Source organism: Haliotis rubra, unplaced genomic scaffold (assembly GCF_003918875.1).
Source record: "Haliotis rubra isolate DU_JTF1 unplaced genomic scaffold, ASM391887v1 Scf1283, whole genome shotgun sequence".
Classification (NCBI taxonomy): Eukaryota; Metazoa; Mollusca; class Gastropoda; order Lepetellida; family Haliotidae; genus Haliotis; species Haliotis rubra.
The window spans coordinates 32,087-53,614 of record NW_025765207.1 but is presented as its reverse complement, the minus strand read 5'-3'; the positions used below and the strand labels follow the sequence as shown (position 1 = coordinate 53,614).

At 43.7% G+C, this 21,528-nt stretch overlaps 1 protein-coding gene and 1 long non-coding RNA gene across 2 annotated transcripts in view; both read left to right on the top strand.

The window, feature by feature from the left end:
* Positions 1–13,056, top strand: part of LOC124266858 (sodium-coupled monocarboxylate transporter 1-like) — a gene marked incomplete at its 3' end in the record, with an annotated part of 34,535 nt that extends 21,479 nt beyond the window's left edge. The window contains exons 7-14 of the mRNA XM_046701668.1: positions 4,356–4,496; positions 6,218–6,353; positions 7,548–7,633; positions 8,850–8,965; positions 10,356–10,426; positions 11,044–11,130; positions 12,259–12,458; positions 13,035–13,056. Of these exons, the coding sequence (XP_046557624.1) occupies positions 4,356–4,496; positions 6,218–6,353; positions 7,548–7,633; positions 8,850–8,965; positions 10,356–10,426; positions 11,044–11,130; positions 12,259–12,458; positions 13,035–13,056 (859 nt within the window). The remainder of the gene's footprint in view (positions 1–4,355; positions 4,497–6,217; positions 6,354–7,547; positions 7,634–8,849; positions 8,966–10,355; positions 10,427–11,043; positions 11,131–12,258; positions 12,459–13,034) is intronic.
* A 4-nt stretch (positions 13,057–13,060) lies between these two features.
* Positions 13,061–15,510, top strand: LOC124266855. Its single transcript, XR_006895874.1, has 3 exons — positions 13,061–13,135; positions 14,424–14,548; positions 15,138–15,510. It is a non-coding gene; the product is annotated as an uncharacterized LOC124266855 (long non-coding RNA).
* The last annotated feature ends 6,018 nt before the right edge of the window (positions 15,511–21,528 follow it).

Sequence of the window (21,528 nt, the reverse complement as noted above, 5' to 3'; positions counted from 1 at the left end):
TTCACTTGGTTTTTTATTGGATTGCTACTCTCTGGGCCCGGACTTACCAGAGTTGTACTGAGATGAGATGTTTACTGCCCTAACCTTCTCTCGACCCTAACCGCCAGCACACCAAGTCAACCGCCTAAGCCGCGGTGACTGACTCTGAGGGTGTGGGTTCGAATCCCGGATCAACCCAACAAAAGTACTAATATCTGTACTATACATAGAAAGTGTAATCCCCAATATAGCATATGTTACAGGTGACATGTGTTGTATCGAAATACAATCGTATTCTTGGCTGTGAGGCCGAACTACTGAATAAATATATCTCTATATCTCTAAAGCTACACCATACTGTTTTTAATAAAACATTTAATTCATAGATATCTTTCGTCATACAGCAGAATCTTGTACACGGCAGACATAGTTCAGAGTTTATATTCGTTTCAAGTCTTAACAAAATCAGTTTATCACCTCAGGTTTGTCTGGATTTCTGCTCATTGTCCAGGTGTTTTACTGGAGTGATCGGTACTGCCAGAGCAGGATGTGCTTACCCTTTTGAAGAACATACGGAATCATTAGCGCTATGAGCGGGTATTAGTACCTGGATGTAGCGCTATATAAATACCCACGTTATTATTATGTTTTACAGATTAAAGATAGTATGCAGCAGAGAGGATTCGGGTGATCCTGGCACAGTCAGGCTGGTAAGGCTCATCATCAGCTCAGGGCCCTTGCCCCCCTCTACACGCAGCCCAGACAGCGAATGGGACTTCTCCCAGGAAACGCTGCCTAGTCGAACCCACCAAGAACTTTCCGGAGAATATGAATGCTCCCCAACACTGCAGCCTTCTGCATTACCCAGAGTGTCAGAAGGGCTGTACTCCCGGTGGAGAACCTGGGCACTCTCCTGATCTGCGCCAAGAGATCAGGAGGTACCAAACCAAGGGCACCGACAGTGTACCTGGGATGCAAGCGAGACATTTCAAAGGCGAGGTCTGCATACTTAGTATGCTTTTCCTGAGTCTTGCCAATCACATTGGTGTCAAAAGGGACAGAAAATTCAATGATATATATAAATTCATTGGCTTTATCAAAAAGGACAAGAACAGGTTTGTTGGCTGGAATTCTCCTCAGGCTGTATACGGGCCGATTCCAGAGAAGTTTGAAAGCATCATTTTCCATGACGCCCTGGACATGTTCAGGGTCGTACCATGGATGGACCTCGGAGTCAAAGCCACAGGCCTGTCTGAGACGGTAGTAAAAGCAACGAGCCATGCCATCATGTCGTTTAAGATATGCTGTTTGTGCCAAGGAAGGGCATCCACTGACAAGGTGTTGGACAGTCTCTGTGAATTCATTGCAAAGTCGACATTATTATTATTATGTTTTACAGATTTAAGATAGTATGCAGCAGAGAGGGTTCGGGTGATCCTGGCACAGTCAGGCTGGGAAGGCTAATCATCAGCTCAGGGTCCTTGCCCCCTCTACACACAGCCAAGACAGCGAATGGGACTTCTCCCAGGAAACTCTGCCTAGTCGAACCCACCAAGAACTTTCCGGAGAATATGAATGCTCCCCAACACTGCAGCCTTCTGCATTACTCAGAGTGTCAGAAGGGCTGTACTCCCGGTGGAGAACCTGGGCACTCTCCTGATCTGTGCCAAGAGATCAGGAGGTACCAAACCAAGGGCACCGAGAATAATGGGGAGCCTGACGACAGTGTACTTGGGATGCAAGCGAGACATTTCAAAGGCGAGGTCCGCATATTTATCATGCTTTTCCTTAATCTTGCCAATCACATTGGTGTCGAAAGAAACAGAAAATTCAATGATATATATAAATTCATTGGCTTTATCAAAAAGGACAAGATCAGGTTTCTTGGCTGGGATTCTTGTGAGGCTGTATATGGGCCTGTTCCAGAGAAGCTTGAAAGCATCATTTTCCATGATGCCCTGGACATGTTCAGGGTCGTACCATGGATGGACCACGGAGTCAAAGCCACAGGCCTGTCTGAGACGGTAGTAAAAGCAACGAGCCATGCCATCATGTCGTTTAAGATATGCTGTTTGTGCCAAGGAAGGGCATCCACTGACAAGATGTCGGACAGTCTCCGTGAATTCATTGCAAAGTCGACATTTCATATTGATATTTTCTTTAAGAATCACATTTAGGCGATTACGAGTGGGAAGTGACTGGTCCTGAGCAGCAAAAAGAAAGCCCTCAGTTTCACATTTGAGACCAGCCGACTTCATCCAGGCGAAGGAGTCGGTGGGATTGCTGTTCTGTTCCACACACTGCATGTACACACGATGCAATGGCTTCTCAGAAAGCTTCTCCACAAAAGACCGACTCTGAGCAGACTTGGTGAAGGACTTCACCTGGTTTACTCCCATCGCTGTACCCTCCAGCAGTACATCGCCATCAACAAAATCAACCTGAAATCTCAGATTCTGTCCAACAACCTTGGCATGCTTAAAATAGCTGTGGAATTCCTTGCTTTCATCATGATTCTTCACATGCATCACTAGAGGATCATCCGATAAATAAATATGTGCAAAAGTACACAATAAAATTCTATCATGAAGAGCCTCCACATTAATCAAACCCCGACCTCCAGAATTGATTGGCATGTATAAACGGTTAAGAGAGGAACGAGGGTGGTGGGCTCTGTTATCAGATATGATCCTTCTGGTCAGACGGTCAAGACTCTGGATGTCTTGTTTTGTCCAATCAACTACTCCGTAGGAATAGGAAAGGACTGGCACAGCATAAGTATTGGTGGCTTTGACTTTGTTTCGAGCATTTAGGTCTGAGCTCCAGATTTTCTTTAAACGAGATTTGTACTCGGCCCAAAGTTTGTCTTGAATCTGGGCATTCTTGAGCTTGTCTCGAACTTGCGTTCCAAGATAGGAGTAGGCCTGATCTTCCACAAGATGCTCAATAACTCCTCCCCCTTGTAACTTGACTGGTCCATCATTAACTACCTTGCCACGTTTCAAATGAAGAGTATTACATTTGTCGAGTCCAGATGTCATGCCAATATCATTAGAAAAGGACTCGACAAGGAGAACCTGCTCTTTCAATTGGAATCTCCTTTGGCAAGGAGCTCGATGTCATCCATGTAAAGGAGATGAGTAAGAGGTGTTGGGGATCTGTGCTGAGGAGGTCCGGGATGGTAACCCTCCTCTTTATTGAGCAGAAAGCTCAAAGGATGTAAAGACAGACAAAAAAGCAAAGGACTAAAAGAATCCCCCTGAAATATTCCCCTTCTAATTGGAATAGATTCCGAAGTCTGCACCTGCCCTTGCGAGTACATCTGAAGTTGAGTCGGCCAGCAACTCATTAAAGACTTGAGTAAATCAAGTAGTCGCTCAGGAGGTCAATACAAAGAAGAGACTTCAGAATCCATTCGTGAGGGACAGAGTCGTATGCTTTTTTGTAGTCAATCCAGCACATGGAGAGGTTGCAGTGATATGTTTTAGCCTCTTCCAAAATCATTTTCTGTACAAGAAGTTGATCCTTACACCCCCAACATCCCTTTCTTGCTCCCTTCTGCTCTCTGTAAATGATATCATTGGAAGAGCAGTAAGATGACACGATGACCTGTGAATATTTTGTATTGTGTATTCAAACATGAGATAGGGCGGAAGTTTTTGGGATCAGTCAAGTCTCCATTCTTAGGGAGAAGTATTGTGCGACCTTTGCAGAACCATGGAGGAACATCACCTGTGGACACAGGGGAACAGTTTCCAATACCGATTTCGAATGCCATCAGGCCCTGGAGCTGTATTAGATTTGGACTTTTTTATAACCCTTTTCAGGCAATCTGGTGAGATGTAACAGACAAACGACCTAGTTACCTTCTCATGCATTGCATGGTCATAATCACGGATCCATGGTGCCTCAAGGTTACAGTTGCCGGGTACAGACCGCAACTGTAGAACCTTTCATTGGCATCCATGGGAGGCCGTTTGTCATGTTCACCATCACCCTTTGTTTTCAATTGCCTGTAGAAGTGCTTTTCATTGTTTCTAAAAACTTAATTTGGTTTGATGAATTTATTTTTATTTTCCCATTTTTTCTTTCTTTCAGTCCAAACCTTTATTTTGGCCTTAAGGGAATCGACAATTTGGAGAAGTACCCTTTCTTTTGTTGTCTTGTATTGTAATTTCAATTTTCTCAAAATTGCCTTTGCCGTTTTGACATTGGACTCCCTGATGATTATTATTATCTTTATTATTATTATCACTTTATGTGATCCATTCCTATAATTGTCACCGCTGTTGACACAGCTGCTTTTCACGTCTGAAGGAGATTGTTTCGGCAGATAATTGTTTCATGTGTATTTACACGTGTTTTTATCGCTTTAGTTTCGACCCCTCGCCCACAACCCGTCATACGTTTTGGTCTCTAGTTGTTGGTGGAACCATAGCATGGACTGGAACCTATGGGGTCAACCAGGCCAGCATACAACGCTTTTGTGCTGTGCCTACACTGAAGAAAGCCCGGATGTAAGTACAGCTATCGTGGGTAGTTAAGATCGAATGTAAGATGTAAAACTCAAGTCTTTTAGTATGATATACTGTCATCCTAGCGAATGGAAAACTCCAAAACTTGTTGATCGTAACTGGTGAGAATATATCCTCGGCATTTTTTTGTTTGTTGTATAGATTCATCGGAAAGGATAGTCATATCAATGATGTTTGCATGTCATCGTACCCTGGCGGAGTGAGGCGTTGTCTGACCGAGACTGGTTACATGTATTGCGATGTATAACTGGTGTTCTGTGACCGCGTCGTGAAGCAACAAATGCACAAAACACCTACTATTTGATCCCTCAGTGGCTGGGACCTTGCTGAAAGCAGCGTAAAGCCATACTCCCTCACACACTCAACACTCAAGATGAAGGCCACTCCGTTTCACCGGTGCATCGTTAGGTTTCATGCAACAATACAAACTCGTATTATCTGTGTCGATGCAAGAGTGAGTGAGTGAGTTAGGTTTTACGCCGCTTTTGGCAATATTCCAGCCTTATCACGGCGGGGGACACCAGAAATGGGCTTCACACATTGTACCCATGTGGGGAATCGAACACACGCCTTCGGCGTGAGGAGCGAACGCTTTAACCACTAGGCTACCCCACCGCCCGTGTCGATATAAGGCAACATGCCTGCTAATTCACTTACAGTACTTTCAGTGACACACTCCTGCATTTACGTTAATTAAAATAAACGTTTCAAGTTTACAACTAAAATAGCCGGTACCAATATGCTACTGCAAGCTTCTCCTCTGGAAGCTTCTCAATCATATTGAAGTCAAGATGTGACCTGAATGTGCGTACTTTTTGTGATACATATTATACTGTGACCTGTTCTCCCCTTCTGTTCAGATCAAACCCGTGAAGATCCGGGTTAAAACTGGTCTTCAGCAACCAGTGCTTGTTGTAAGAGGCGACCAACGGGATCGGGTGGTCAGGGTAGCTGACTTGGTTGACACATGTCATCGTATCCCAGTTACGTGGGCCGGTGGGGGTAGCCTTGTGGTTAAGCCCCAGACAAACTAATCCCTCTTGTGAGATGCCTTGTAACATCCAGATTGGATTACTGTAATAGCCTTCTATACGGACTCACCAACGGACATCTCAATAAACTACTAAAAGTCCAAAATACAGCAGCACGTATTATATCCCTTACCACTAAACGAGACCATATCACCCCTGTACTCTCATCATTACACTGGCTTCCAATCAAGTTCCGGATAGACTTCAAACTTCTTTGGATTGTGCATAAATGTTTGCATAATCAAGCTCCTTCATATCACTCTGAACTTCTCACTGTGTACTCCCCTACTAGAACTCTCAGATCTCAAGACCAATGTCTTCTATCCATTCCCAAAGTTCTCCTTTCTTCCTTTGGCAAGAGGTCTTTCCAGTACGCTGGTCCTACTCTGTGGAATTCTCTCCCTCTCCACATAAAGCAGTCTCCCACATTGGAAACTTTCAAAATTAAATTGAAGACTTACTTTCTTTCCAAAGCCTATCCCTAAAATCAATCTTTCTGTCATCAATTTCAGTGTATACTTATTTTACTTTTTAATCCTCTGTATGCATTGTATGTATGCTTTTATGTAGCGCCTTGAACATGTATCAGTGGGTGGAAAAAAGCGCGCTAAAAATATCCATTATTATTGTTATTATTATTATTATTATTATTATTATCAACAATCTCTACAGATCACTGCTGATGAACGCTGCCGGGGTGCTGCTAATGCTGACCATTCTGTGCCTGGCAGGAATCACAATCTTCGCCTACTACGCCATTAGGGGCTGTGACCCTCTGTCAGCCAAATACATCGGAAACTCCAACCAGGTACGTGGTGGTTAAAGGGTTCAATTCCGGAATTGGTACAAAGCCTGACGTCAACTTCCATTTTCGTGGGTTAGAATTGATCTTAAGTAACCCATGCTTGCCGTAAGAGGCAACCAACAGGTGTTCAGGGTCGCCTACTTGTCATCGTATCCCAGCTGGATAGATCGATGCTCATGCTGTTGATCACTGGGTTGTGTGTCCCAGACTCATTTTTTGCAAACGGCCTCCATTTAGCTGAAATATCACTAAGTGCGGCATAAAACAAACAACAACAAACATCTTTCTAAAATGCAATCGATATGCATAGTGTTGTCCCAGTTAATCATGTATTTTTACAGCAATCGTCATTATGACAATTCCCATGTTTGAATCCCGTTGATCATATCGTGGTTGTTGTGTATTGCGCGACTATAAAAGGACAAACCAAATTCATCATTTCATTACGGAAATTGATGACGTAAACAAAGTATTGAATGCTACTGACCGAAATATCGCCATTTGACGTTTGGGGGCAATGGAGTAACAGTCTGCTGTTGCAAGACACTTTAAAGTCCACCACAGCATCATATCTCAATTATGACATAGATATACCCTCTTCAATTCGACCCAAGATCGTCGGACCGATTCATCCGGGTGTTTCACCTTCGTCACTGATTTGCTACAGCAACGGACACTGCAGGACAGGTGCCTGGTCTTCGAAGAATGTCCGACCAAACCATCAGAAATCGTCTGAGAGAAGTGGCAATTCGAACATATCGACCAAAAGATGGACCTCTCCTGACACGACTACACCGACAACGACGTGTCCAATGGTGCAACAGAGTACAGGCATGGAACTGGGGATCATGCAACAACGGGATGGGAGACAACGTGTCTATCGACGTCCACACGACCTTTTTGCGCTGAACTGCGTTCGATAGGTGGACAAAAGCATCATGGTATGGGGAGCCATGTCCTACACGGGTAGCTGAGACCTAGTGGTGGTTCAAGGCAATTTTACAGCAAACTGCAACATCGACCAAATCCTATGACCTCACCTCCTTCCACCTTTTAACCGCCAGGGAGCTGTTTCAAACGCGACAACGCTCGACCCCACACAGCTCGTGTAGCAGGTGCCTTTTTTGCCAATCTCTATAGAGATATAATTGATTCGAAACAAAGATGACAATATCTCTATTTCCTGTTTGATCCCAGCTTCTGCCGTACTTCGTGATGGAGGTGCTAGACTACCCCGGGGTGCCCGGATTGTTCATCGCCTGTCTGTTCAGCGGGACGCTAAGGTATGTAGCACTGTATATAGTAGACACTCAGTAATCCAACACACGAATGCTCAATGCTATTTAGAAACTGGTCAAATGTAACATATGTTATATTTGGAAGTACACTTTCTCAGTAAATTACAGCTTCTAGTACATTTTAAAAGTACATATTCTAGTGTGAATATTAGTTTGCCGTGTCAGTACGTGTCAACACATGTTGGCTTTTGTAGCACCCCATCTTCGTGCCCTGATCCACCATTCCACCTATTGTTTGCTTATTGTAGCACCACATCCTTGTGCCCTGATCCACCATTCCACCTATTGTTTCCTTATTGTAGCACCCAATCTTCGTGCCCTGATCCACCATTCCGCCTATTGTTTGCTTATTGTAGCACCCCATCTTCGTGCCTTGACCATCCACCATTCCACCTATTTCCACCTATTGTTTGCTTATTGTACACCACCACGAGGATTCACCATTCCACCTATTGTTTGCTTATTGTAGCACCACGAGGATTCAACCTATTGTGCCCACCACATCCTCCTGATCCACCATTCCACCTATTGTTTGCTTATTGTAGCACCACGAGGATTCCACCTATTGTTTGCTTATTGTAGCACCACATCCTCGTGCCCTGATCCACCATTCCACCTATTGTTTCCTTATTGTAGCACCACATCCTCGTGCCCTGATCCACCATTCCACCTATTGGTTGCTTATTGTAGCACCACACCCTCGTGCCCTGATTCACCATTCCACCTATTGTTTGCTTATTTTATGGCTGTAGTACCGTGTCCTCGTGTCTCTATGAACCAGTACACTTCTTGTTTTATTGTAGTAATACTGTGTTCTCATGTTTCTGTAAACCAGCACACCTCTTGTTTTATTGTAGAAATACTGTTCTCATGTGTCTGTAAACCAGTACACCTCTTGTTTTATTGTAGTAATACTGTGTTCTCATGTTTCTGTAAACTAATACACCTCTTGTTTTATTGTAGTAATACTGTGTTCTCATGTGTCTGTAAAGCAGTACACCTCTTGTTTTATTGTAGTAATACTGTGTTCTCATGTGTCTGTAAGCCCACCTCTTGTCTGTAAAGCAGTACACCTCTTGTTTTATTGTAGTAATACTGTGTTCCCATGTTTCTGTAAACCAGTACACCTCTTGTTTTATTGTAGTAATACTGTGTTCTCATGTGTCTGTAAACCAGTACACTTCTTGTTTTATTGCTGTAGCACCGTCTCCTCGTGTCTTAGTGCCGTGACGGCGGTAGTCTGGGAGGACATGCTGAAACCATTCCTGGAAGACAGACTCTCTGAAGGACACAAGACAATAGTGGCTAAAATATTAGGTTGTTTTTCATGATTTCTGTTTTAGTCAAGATCCAGATCCCGTTAGTCGCCTCTTACGACAAGCGTGGGTTATTGAAGGTCAATTCTAACCCGGATCTTCACAGGTCCGATTCTGACATGAAGTAACATATGAAATGAAAGAAAGTGAAAAGGAGGGTAATTGTAAGCTTATGGGTGTATCAAAAGTGATTAAGAGTTATCTGATAGAACAATTTGAATACCAAAGCTTAGACGTAGCTATCAGCCATGAAGCATAGTTTTCAAACACTTTTGATAATGTTATTTCATCAAATATTTTAGGAGTGTGAAGCTTTTATTGACCCTATCATTGAAATTTAGCTCTATTCCTATACTGTATTAAACATTAGACACCATATGAGTTGTTTGGATTTCATATCAGTACCAATTTTGTCCTCCACTAAGTATATGTAGTTATACAATGGCGGCAATTTTGGCTGCCATTTTGACTTCTGGGTAATATGTTAACATTCCTAATAACATGCCGTCACTCTAGAAGTAAAGAGAAAACAGAAACAACTTGTTTTAGTAGCAAAAATAATGTTAACTGCCATTAAATAAATCACTCTCACACATTTCCATGAAAAGTCGGAGAATTGCAAAAATACCCCTGTCTGAAAGAATAAGCTGTAAAACATTAAATTACCATGCTATGACCATACAAAATGACTTGTTTTGTGCCCAAGCCACCACTCTAGGAGAGATAAGTGTCAAAACACATCAAAAGTATCAACTTTGGATGTAAATGGAAACATTCAGTGTTCATTTTTATGTAAATTTAAGTGCTGAGAAGGAAAAACACGACAAAACAAAATGGCGGCCATTTTGATTTTTATTTTCATTTCAAAATTATGTCAAATAACTACATCCTTTAGCACTACACAGAAGTCAAAATGAAAGTGATCAGATTGATAGTAGTAAAACTTTAAATGATTAACTTTGAGGTGTTGTCCGGCAGCAAACCAAATGTGACGAAAATGCTCGCAGACCCCCACCACATATAATGACCTGTAAAAAAACCCCTGATACCACAATCTGAGAGTATTACAGGCCTTTCATGAGCCAAGACATCATACTAAGTGAAAATAGTGTCAAAACAAAATCCAATACTGGGAGGCTACGATTTGAAATTTTCCAGCTGCCTCTTCCTGGACTAATTTGGGATTGCACTTTCTTAGTAAAGTACAGATTCTAGTACTTTGTTGGGTTGAGTCCCATCCGGGATTCGAACCCACACCTTCAGAGTCAGGCACCTAATCGCCAGAACACAAAGTCAGCCGCCTAACCCGCTCAGCCACCGTGGTCTGTACTTTACTAAGAAAGTTTAATCCAAAATATAGCATGTGTTGTATGTCCCCATTACTGTTTTAGTACTAATATTCGGCGGCGCCGGCACAGCTATGGCTTTTATGGCTAAAAACCTGGGAGGAACAGTGCTTCAGGTTGGTTAACATCGGGCCTTTGGGACCAGTGAGCTACATTTAAGTTTCATAAGGTGACCCCCATTAATGCGGAAACCTTTCATTTCTGGACATATACTGTTAGAAACATAGATATTCCTGTCAATTACGTGGGCGGATTCAAATGATGTCAATCCCTGGATAATCAGGTCCAGACTTTACTTCATTTAACACCACCATCAGTCCGGACTTGAACAAGATTACACACACTCTCTCTCACACACACACAGTAGAGGTGTTGTAAGTCCCCATGGGCCCTACAGTCTGTAGTATGGGGATCTGCCTTCAGTGACTGGCGATCTATAGCCCAGTTTTATATCGCTCTCTGTAGTGATAGCATTTTTATGACTGCATGCTAGTTTTACATGTACATATGTGATAGTATAGCTATTTTACTGTCCTTCGTTTAAAGATATTTATATTGATCAAGTTTACTTTTATATATGGTATTTTCACAGTCACGATATGTCTGAAATACTGCCGATGTGACCTTAAATTTTAACTCATTCACTCACTCACATACATACACGCACGCACATGAACATATACGTCGCTACACACATACTATTCTCAACAACATTTCTGTGTTATATATACAGGCTGCCCTAAGTTTTGCTGGAGCTGCTACTGGGCCTCTGATGGGGATGTTTGCCCTCGGCGCCTTCTTCCCCTGGGCCAACTGGATTGTGAGTCTCTGAAGCACTTTGAAAATAATTCCTTTTGATAAACAACTCATGCCAGAATCCAACAGCCATTGAATTAAGCTTGAAGATACGTGTCACAGATAGCCTACTCGACCCGTGAATAACCCGGTTAGATTTGGTCGTTATAACCCATGTTTATCATACGGGGTCGCTATGTTTGTCGTAAGAGCGCTAGCCCAGATAGCATTCAGACGTTGACAATGGTTGGCAACGTCCTGGTCGGATTTCATACGTTGGCCCGACGCGAATAACGGGATCGGGTGGTCATACTTAATGACGCATGTCGGGGTATCCTAAGTGCGATGCTGGATACTCCTGATTTCAATCACTGGATTGTCTGGTCTGATACTTTACAGACCGCAGCAATTAACGTGAATATTGCTGAGTGTGGTGTTAAACAACAATCACACAAATAAATAAATGAAAGCCTAATGCGGGCTAACTTCCTTCCTTCCTCTAGTACTTAAAATCAAAGGTATGCCGTGAACAAACACGTTTTCATGCAAACATTACGAATGGGAAATGCTACCGGTAGCCCAGAATATATCTACCCTTGACGCGTTAGCAGTAGTTGTAGCAGTAGAAGTTGTAGCAGTAGCAGTAGCGGTTGTAGCCATAGTAATAGCTCTAGAAGGAGTAGTAGCTGTAGTAGTAGAGGTAACAGTAGTAGAAGCAGTAGTGGTTTAAGCGTTCGCTCGTCACACCGAATACACCGTTCGATTCCCCACATGGGCACAATGTGTGAAGCCCATTTCTGGTGTCCCCGGCCGCCGTGGCATTGCTAGAATATTGCTTAAAAACGGCGTAAAACTACACTCACTCACTCACTCACTGTTATTCGGTTTATTGAACAAAACCCGAACATATGGTTTGCCAATCAAATGCCACGTTGGACCGTCCCTCATTGGTGTGGTACACTCACTCACTCAGACACCCACCCACCAGCCCACCTACCCACTCACTCACTCACTCACTCACATCGGTGTAGGAACATGACAAATAGAAAGTAGTTCTAACATCGTATGGTATTGCAAAGGGACGGCAGCGCTCGTTTGAATATTTTGTGTCAATCTTTACTTTTGTTAAAGCGATATTGTTCTGGTGTTTCAGGGAGCCGTCGTTGGTGGTGTCTGTGGCCTGGCGTTTCCATTGTGGTTAGGCATTGGAGCATACACTGTGGTCGGTAGCCCGCCCGTCCTAGCCTACCCTACCAGCAACTGCAGCTTCAGTAACATCACAACCATCGCCCCATCCACTGCAGCTACAACCTTAATGACAGATGCTACCACACCAATGAGGGACAGTCCAACGTGAGTCGGACAGGCTCTGTGTTGTCAATACAATACATACTTTGCTTATGTGTACGTGGCATTTGATTGGCAAACCATATTTTTGGTTTATGTTTCAATAAACCAAATAACAAATAGGCCACGCCCACGAACGGAATACCGTTTCCTGACTGGCGTAGAAAATAATAGGTGGGGCTTGTGTTGTATTATTGAAGCCACTGAATTAGCGTTGATGTGATTTGTGTGTTAATGATTAAGTGAGCGAGTGATGTAGTCTTGAGTGAGTTTAGTTTGACTCCGCATTTAGCAATATTCCAGCAATATCACCGCGGGGGACACAAGAAATGGGCTTCATACATTGTACCCATGTGTTACGATGTGTGAAACCCATTTATGGTGTTGGAATATTGGTAAAGGCGGCGTAAAACCATATTCACTCAGGTGCGGTGTGAGTGATCATAGTTCTACGCCGCCTTTAGCAATATGACGGCGGAGGACAACAGAAATGGTCTTTACAATCTTTTCCCATTTTGAGAACTGAGCTTTGACATTCGGCGTGACAAGCGAACCCGTTAACCACTAGGCTATCTATTCCAGGAGCGGTCTGACTGTGCTGTACTCTGTCTCCTACCTGTGGTACACACCTATTGGTACAGCAACTGTCATCATAGTAGGGCTGTTGGTCAGCGTTCTTACAGGTGGGTACCTCACGCTGTCCACTTAGATACGGGGAGCCGGGGAATGTGAGAATGGAAAATCGAATCACACTGACGGTCTAATCGGGATGATATTACAGCACTTCGAGCAAACGTAGTAGTAGTAGTAGTAGTAGTAGGAGTAGAAGTAGTAGTAGTAGAAATAGTAGTAGTAGTAATGGTGGTAGTAGTAGTAGAAGTAGTAGTAGTAGGAGGAGTAGAAATAGTAGTAGTAGTAGTAATGGTGGTAGTAGTAGTAGAAGTAGTAGTAGGAGTAGAGTGAGTGAGTGAGTTTAGTTTTACGCCACACTCAGCAATATTCCAGCTATATGGCGGCGGTCTGTAAATAATCGAGTCTGGACCAGACAATCCAGTGATCAACAGCATGAGGATCGATCTACGCAATTGGGAACCGATGACATGTGTCAACCAAGTCAGCGAAACTGACCACCCGTTAGTCGCCTCTTACGACAAGATAGTCGCCTTCTTATGGCAAGCACATGGGTTGCTGAAGACCTATTCTACCCCGGATCTTCACGGGCCTAGTAGGAGTAGAAGTAGTAGTAGTAGAAATAGTAGTAGTAGTAATGGTGGTAGTAGAAGTAGTAGTAGGAGTAGTAGTAGTAGTAGAAATAGTAGTAATAGTAATGGTGGTAGTAGTAGTAGTAGAAGTAGTAGTAGTATTGGGAGTAGAAGTAGTAGTAGTCGTAGAAATAGTAGTAGTAGTAGACTGACTGACTGAGTTTGGTTTTACGCCGCTTTTAGCAATATTCCAGCAATATCACAGCGGGGGACACCAGAAATGGGCTTCACTCATTGTACCCATGTGGGGATTCGAACCCGGGTCTTCGGCGTGACGAGCCAACGCTTTAACCACTAAACTACCCCACCGCCCCAGTAGTAGTAGAAATAGTAGTAGTAGTAGTAGTAGTAGTAGAAGTAGTAGTAGTAGTAGTAGAAATAGTAGTTGTAGTAATGGTGATAGTAGTAGTAGATGTAGTAGTAATGGTAGTAGTAGTAGTAGATGTAGTAGTAGAAATAGTAGTAGTAGTAGTAGTAGCAATAGTAGTAGTAAGCATAATGATAAGTTTAATGACAAGCATCGATCTACGCAATCGGGATACAATGACATGTGTCAACCCAGTCAGCGAGCCTGACCACTCGATCCTGTTAGGCGCCTCTTACGACATGCATGGGTTGCTGAAGATCAATTCTATCTTGTGGCAGTACTAGTTGTAGCTATAAACTCCCATAATTCACAAAGTAATTTCTCCTTTTTCACCGGTAACAGGCATGAACCGTGTGGGTGACGTGGACACCAAGTACATGGTGCCTTTCTTCGACCGTCTCATTTGCTGTCTCCCTTCATCGATCAGCCGAGTCCTCCGGTGTAATCAGGAGTTTGACAGTCCCGAGGTAAGTCATTACTGATGTTGCTGTGGAAACCGTTGTTGATGACGTAGGCCTGAATTTCCATCCTTTTAAGCATATATTCCAACCGCTTGATTGCGTCCTTTAATTGCTAACGAAGGACACAATGGCGTATTGTCCAGTCTAGAATCCACATATCCTGGCGTCACCTAAACATGTTTGGTTTCTCAAGGGAAACTTGAACTTGAACATGAATACACAATGTCATTTAGAAAGTTTAATCCCAAACATAACATATGTTACACTGAACGTGAACAGTTCTGACCAAACTGGTTACAAGAGTTCAGGTTCGGGTTTAATTATGGTGGTGAAATGGTACGAAATCCAGCTCAAAATAAGACTGGTACCAGTTAACTTCAGCAAATTCCAACTAGATTCAAACTTGATGCCAACAGATAATTCTGTCAAAAGGGTTTAGACAGCTCACATATTTACGACGACTGCAAATGGTGTCAGCAGCAGATACATATGCAAATACATAGTGAGTTGATCGCTGCCCCGAGGTATTTCTGAGTTTATTTATTTACACAGCTGCTCTGCTCGTTGACACTCTCTCCTTATATTTACATCGCAGGTACTGTGTGTGCTCAAGCGAAAGAATTACAGTCAGTAGAACAAAAGATTCAACACAAGATGGCTGACCACAACTCTCTTGACACGAGACTTTGATTGAGAGCCGAGAGTTTACCGTGAGGATAACACACCCTGGTTCTCACAGCATTTGGATAGAAAGCGATAGCCACAAATACACATAGGGATATCCATCCCGGATTATTAAACGATCCAGTTAACAAATCCCGGTGAGGATTAAAGTTTTCTTATTATACTCAATCTCTCATAAATATTGTCACCATTTGGCTATATGCCTCTTGACATAGGGGTATCATTGTTTATGATATACGCCTGAAATATGAATCAGCTTATTATATATTTCTACTAAATATTAACATTTTATCACTCCTATTTTGTGCAAAATAATCTGAAATACGTTTGTTATACGTTTATATATATACCTATATATTTGGTCACAATAACAAAGGAAAAGCTGTTTTCAAAAAGCCATTTAGTGCGCACACAGACACATACACGCACGCAGACATACACACACAAACATGCATACATGCATACACACACACACACACACACACACACACACACACACACACACACACACACACACACACACACACACACACACACTGCATACCTACTGCATACACTGATGCCGTTTGATATATCGTTTTACTAATCATCTGCCACGCAGTAGAGATCTGGAGCCGCCTCTGTCCGCCATGAATGATCACGATGATATCGAAATAATGTTGAAATAATGCCCAATACGCCATTCCTCAAGCCTTCTCAGGTAAATCTGATTCTTTGGAAAGATTGGTGGAACTAATGGAGAGTGAGTGTGTTTGTAGCAATATTCAACAATATTCCAGCAATATCACGGCGGGGACATCAGAAATGGTCTTCACGCTTTGTAGCCATGTGGGGAATCGAACCTGGGTCTTCGGCGCGACGAGCGAACGCTTTGACCACTAGATTACCCCACCATCAATGAACGAATGGGGATGATATATTCAATCCGTGGACACTTCCCCTATCCGATAGCACTTCCGACCCTTAAACGTTCAGAAGCTCCCACCTTCCCAAGACAGGACTCGTACTGTGTCCAAGACAACAAGTACCATTAATCATGTATCTATAGAAAACAAAGCGATCGTATGTTTAACAAAAATGTTTAAAGGGTGGTAAAGAGTTGAAGTTAAAAGGGAGGTAGTACAGGTTGAACACATTTGAACCTTTCTGAACAATTATGAACACTGCAATTTATCTGTATCTTTCCGCAAACGATGTAATATATTTCCATTGAATAAAAGACATGAATGTGTGTAACCCTTGACCAGCTTGTGGTCATTCAATAAACCGACCTAGTTTTAACTGTTTGACTCGTTGTATTGTTTCATTATTAAGTATATTCATTCCCATTTTCCGTATTGTCAACTGTATGCTTGTGTCATATATTAGATGCAATAACTGTGTACGCAATCCCTTTGGAGATTGTAACACACCTTAGTTTGGTGCTATTACATTCTTGAAAAAAAGAAACGTCTCTGCCAATTTAGAAGAATTTATGGCGTTAGTTTAAGAACAACAGTTATGTGTTCGTTGCTAGGCAACCTGCGGTCTGTCATGAAATAATCAGTACCAGCTGATATCAGTGACAGGTATGTCTTCTCAATGATGGATGTTACATTCAAAGGTAAAGATTGCACAGTCGGTACACTTCTAACGTAGTCAATCCTTCAGGTACAGAAGTATACACCTATTGGGTGAGTGAGTGAGTCTAGTTGTACGCCGCTTTTAGCAATATTCCAGGAATATCACAGAGTGGGACACCAGAAATGGGCCCATGTGGGGAATCGAACCCGGGTCTTCGGAGTGACGAGCGGACGCTGGTATACAACTATTGCAGATACCACACTGAATAAGTGAATAAGGTACGAGTGGTGGGCGGGGGCAGGGGATCGATAATTGGTACAAATCCATGTTTCTTGTGCCTCATCTCGGTCATACGTACATCCATGCATAAAGATTCAGAGAGGAAACACTCTAAACAGGACTGCAGGAAACGGGTACGACTTACCACTTTTAAGTTTTATGTCGAGCAGAATTCCAGCCCCAGCCTTTGGTTATCACATTATACACGTTTGAGGTTCAGTCAGTTTGGCAGGTGCGGTGAAGAATACAATCGTGTCCGTGGATATTTCCTGGTGGACTTCAATTTACTGTCCCGCGGGACAGGTATTTCAGGAACACCTGGTATCATCCACAGGGGATTGTATTGCTGAAAATAATACGTCCTGGGTCTTACAAGCGTACACTGATATCCATGTACATATAAAGAAGGAAAGGGATGCCAACGCACAAACTTGTCAAACACCCCTCTCGTAAATGGGCGAAATCTGGGTGGGAAATTGTGAAATACACAGCCGAGATTCTTACTGAAAATGCTTTCGCATTACAACATCTCAAATGAAATGAGTGGATGATTTTACCTGCCATACACGACTTTATTGGAAAATTAGCGGTATCGAGTGATCGAGGCCACCATGTTTGTCCTTCACCTTCAATAGACTCGCACCAACGACGAGCTACTCTCTGATTGGTTAAAAATAAAATACCAGTATTATTCTTATTTCGTGGCGCGATATTTAGGAAATAAAATTCGTCCTCGTGCTTTAATTATAATAGTTAAGGGCAAAACTATACTTTATTACAAAACACATTGGGGTAGAGCGAACTTTATTTCCTAAATAGAGTAGCTCGTCGTTGGTGCGAGTCTATTGAAGGTGAAGGACAAACATGGTGGAATATCTAGCGATTACGAAAGGTTATGTCTTTTTTCGCCGATTGCGTGTTTTCCATTGAAATACTTAGTATTTCTTCGCCGAGAAGCGATGATTTTCGTAGGCAGGTTTTTGGCGTACAAATGAAAAAGTTGTCTTTTCCCGAGTTCCAAGCAAAGTTACTCGGTCAATAGTGCACCGATTTTGATAATTTTGGATTTAATCGAAGGGGAATTCATCTGGCTTTATTTCAGTAGAGATCTCGGCTGTGTATTTCACAATTTCCCACCAGATTTCGCTCATTTACGAGGGGGAATGTTTGACAAGTTTGTGTGCGTTACATATCCCTTTCCTTCTTTGTATATGGATATCAGTGTACGCTTGTAGGACCCAGGACATATTATTTTCAGCAATACAAGCCCTGTGGTATCATCACTGTTTGATAATGGTTATATATATAATATATATATATATATAAAACAATTTCTCTCTCTCACTCGCTCTCTCTGTCTGTATGCATGTATGTATATATATATATATATATATATATGTATATATATATGGAGAGAGGTGAGAAAAATGAGGAAAGAAAGAAAAAGAGGGGAGGGACAGAGAGGAAAGAGTGAGAAGAGAGAGAGGAACAGAGAGGAGGGGAGAAAAGGGTGGGAGGGACACAGGAGGTGCGAGAGGGAGGTGGGGTGAGGGAGGTGGGAGAAAGGGAGGTGGTGGGGAGAGAAATGGGGAGGAGAGGTGAGGGGAGAATGGGGAGAGAGGAAAAGGGGGGACCTGGAGGGGGGGGAGGGAGGGGGACAGGAGGGGGGGAGGGGGACGGGGAGGGAGGGGACAGGGGGAGGGGACGGGGGACAGAGGACAGGACAGAGGACAGGGGGAGGGAGGGAGGGGGGGAGGGAGGAGGAGGGAGGGGAGGGGGAGACAGGAGGGGAGGGGAGGGGGGAGGGGACAGGGAGGAGGGAGGACAGGGGACAGGAGGGAGAGGGGGACAGGGGGAGGAGGGACGGAGGAGGGAGGAGAGGGGAGGGGGGACGGAGGACAGGGGGGGGACAGGGGGAGGAGGGACAGGGGAGGGGGACGGAGGGGACGGGGAGGGAGAGAGGGGGAGAGGGAGAGGACCTATAAGGAGGGAGGGGACAGGGAGAGAGGGGAGGAGACCTGAGGAGGGAGAGGACACAGGAGGAGGAGGAGACAGGAGGGAGGAGAGAGGGAGGACAGAGGAGGGGACAGAGACCAGGACGGACAAGAGAGACAGAGGAGAGAGAGGGGACGGAGAGGACATGGAGAGAGGAGACAGAGAGGAGAGAGACAGAGGAGACAGAGGAGGAGAGGACACAGAGAGAGAGGGGACAGAGGAGAGAGACAGAGAGAGAGGGAGGAGGAGACAGAGGAGAGACAGAGAGACAGGGAGAGAGGACAGAGAGAGGAATAGAGAGAGAGAGAGAGAGGAGAGAGAGAGAGACAGAGAGAGAGAGAGAGGGACAGAGGAGAGAGAGACGGACAGAGAGACAGAGACAGGAGAGAGGACAGACAGACAGACAGACAGAGAGACGGACAGACAGAGAGAGAGACAGAGAGAGGAGAGAGGAGAGAGAGGACATCCCCAGTATCCCAGGTAGGTGGCTCAGGATTGGTTGCTGGCATGAGTCCCACGCCGTCATATCGCTGTCATATTGCTGTCATATTGCTGTCATATTGCTGTAATCGGCGTACATCCTGACTCTTTTACGTGTTGCTGGTTGTTGGAATGTGTCCCCAGCAGTCATATTGCTGTCATATTGCTGTAATCGGCGTACAACCTGACTCTCTCACGTGTTGCTGGTTGTTGGAATGTGTCCCCAGCAGTCATATTGCTGTCATATTGCTGTAATCGGCGTACAACCTGACTCTCTCACGTGTTGCTGGCTGCTGGAATGTGTCCCCAGCAGTCATATTGCTGAAATATTGCTGTAAGCGGCGTACCTCACTCACTCACTTGTAACTGATATCTTTCTGTCCGTGTTTTCAACAGTTGTATATTTCACACCATTGTTTTATGAGTATAACAATTATACTTTTGATATAACATTGCAAATGATTTACTAATTGGTCTCGTAGCAATGTGGCTGAAATAACGCAGATGTCATGTTCAAGGTGAATTCACTCACTCACCCTGGAAAATGGGGGTCATGACACTGGTGCATGAACCAGGGTCTAGATTTTCGAAGCTCACTTAGCGTTAAGATAGTCGTAAGTTAATGTTAATGTATGGCACTTACGACTATCTTAACGCTATGAGAGCTTCGAAAATCTGAACCCTAAGAGGTTGACAAGGGGTTTTGTGTCATAAATGATGCAACTCATTTCTTTGACTGGGGAACGGAACGATAAAAAAGTATGAACGCGATAAAACCCTTTCTAAGTCTACGGGAAACCAATTCAAGGTTGGACCCATGCTAACGGGATCGGGTAGTCAGGCGCTGACTTGGTTGACACATCTCATAATATCCCAATTGCGTAGATCGATGCTCGTGCTGATGACCACTAGATTGTCTGGTGCAGACTCGAATATTTACAGACCGCCGCCATATAGCTGGAATAGTACGGCGTTAAACAGCCAACCAACCAATCCTTCCAAGATGAATGTCTATTGCAGGATTCCGACTATATCATTCCATCACGGATATCGTGTCCATGGATCACATCAAATAGTCTTAATATCATGTGTTCACGAATTCATATGCCATATGTCAATTCTCAAGACAACCATTATCAACGACATGTTTGATTGTAATACCTGAGAACTACCCCAAAATGTAATATTTTGATCAAATGAATTAAACAGTGACTACAGATTATCTGGCAACGTGATGACGCCACACGTGGTCACGTCTGAACACCACAACGTTACTCAACATATGGATTATGCCCAATTTATTGTCGTATTAGCAGCACGTCAAGTGCCACAGTATACACGAGTATATTATCAACATGGGTTCACCATAGTACGTGTATATAATTAAGAAAACAACATAAAGCTATGCATGTTCTCCCTAACAAATATACTTATTAATTATGGCGGTGGTGCGGCCCAGTGGCTAAAGAGTTCACTCGTCACGCCGAAGACTCGGGTTCGATTCCCCACACAGGTACATTGTGTGAGCCCATTTTCGGGCATGACATTGCTAGGATATTGGTAAACTGTAACACATTAAACCAATAAAACCACACTCGCTCACATAACATTACCCCGCCTTGGTCTCTCAAGTCTACCTTTCTATCTCCACAGGTGAAGCCTATTTCTGGTGTCCCCCGCCGTGATATTGCTGGAATATGCTAAAAGCGCCGTAAAACCATACTCACTCACTCACTCACTATCCCCACAGAATCCTGCCACTTGTGGTGGTGGGATAGCCTAGTGGTTAAAGCGTTCGCCTGTCACGCCGAAGACCCGGGTTCGATTCCCCACATGGGCACAATGTGTGAAGCCCATTTCCGGTGTCCCCCGCCGTGATATTGCTGGAATATTGCTAAAAGCGCCGTAAAACCCAACTCACTCACTCACTCACTCCTGCCACTTGCCCCATCAGTTTAGTTTGGGGGCTTTTTTGGACAAATCCA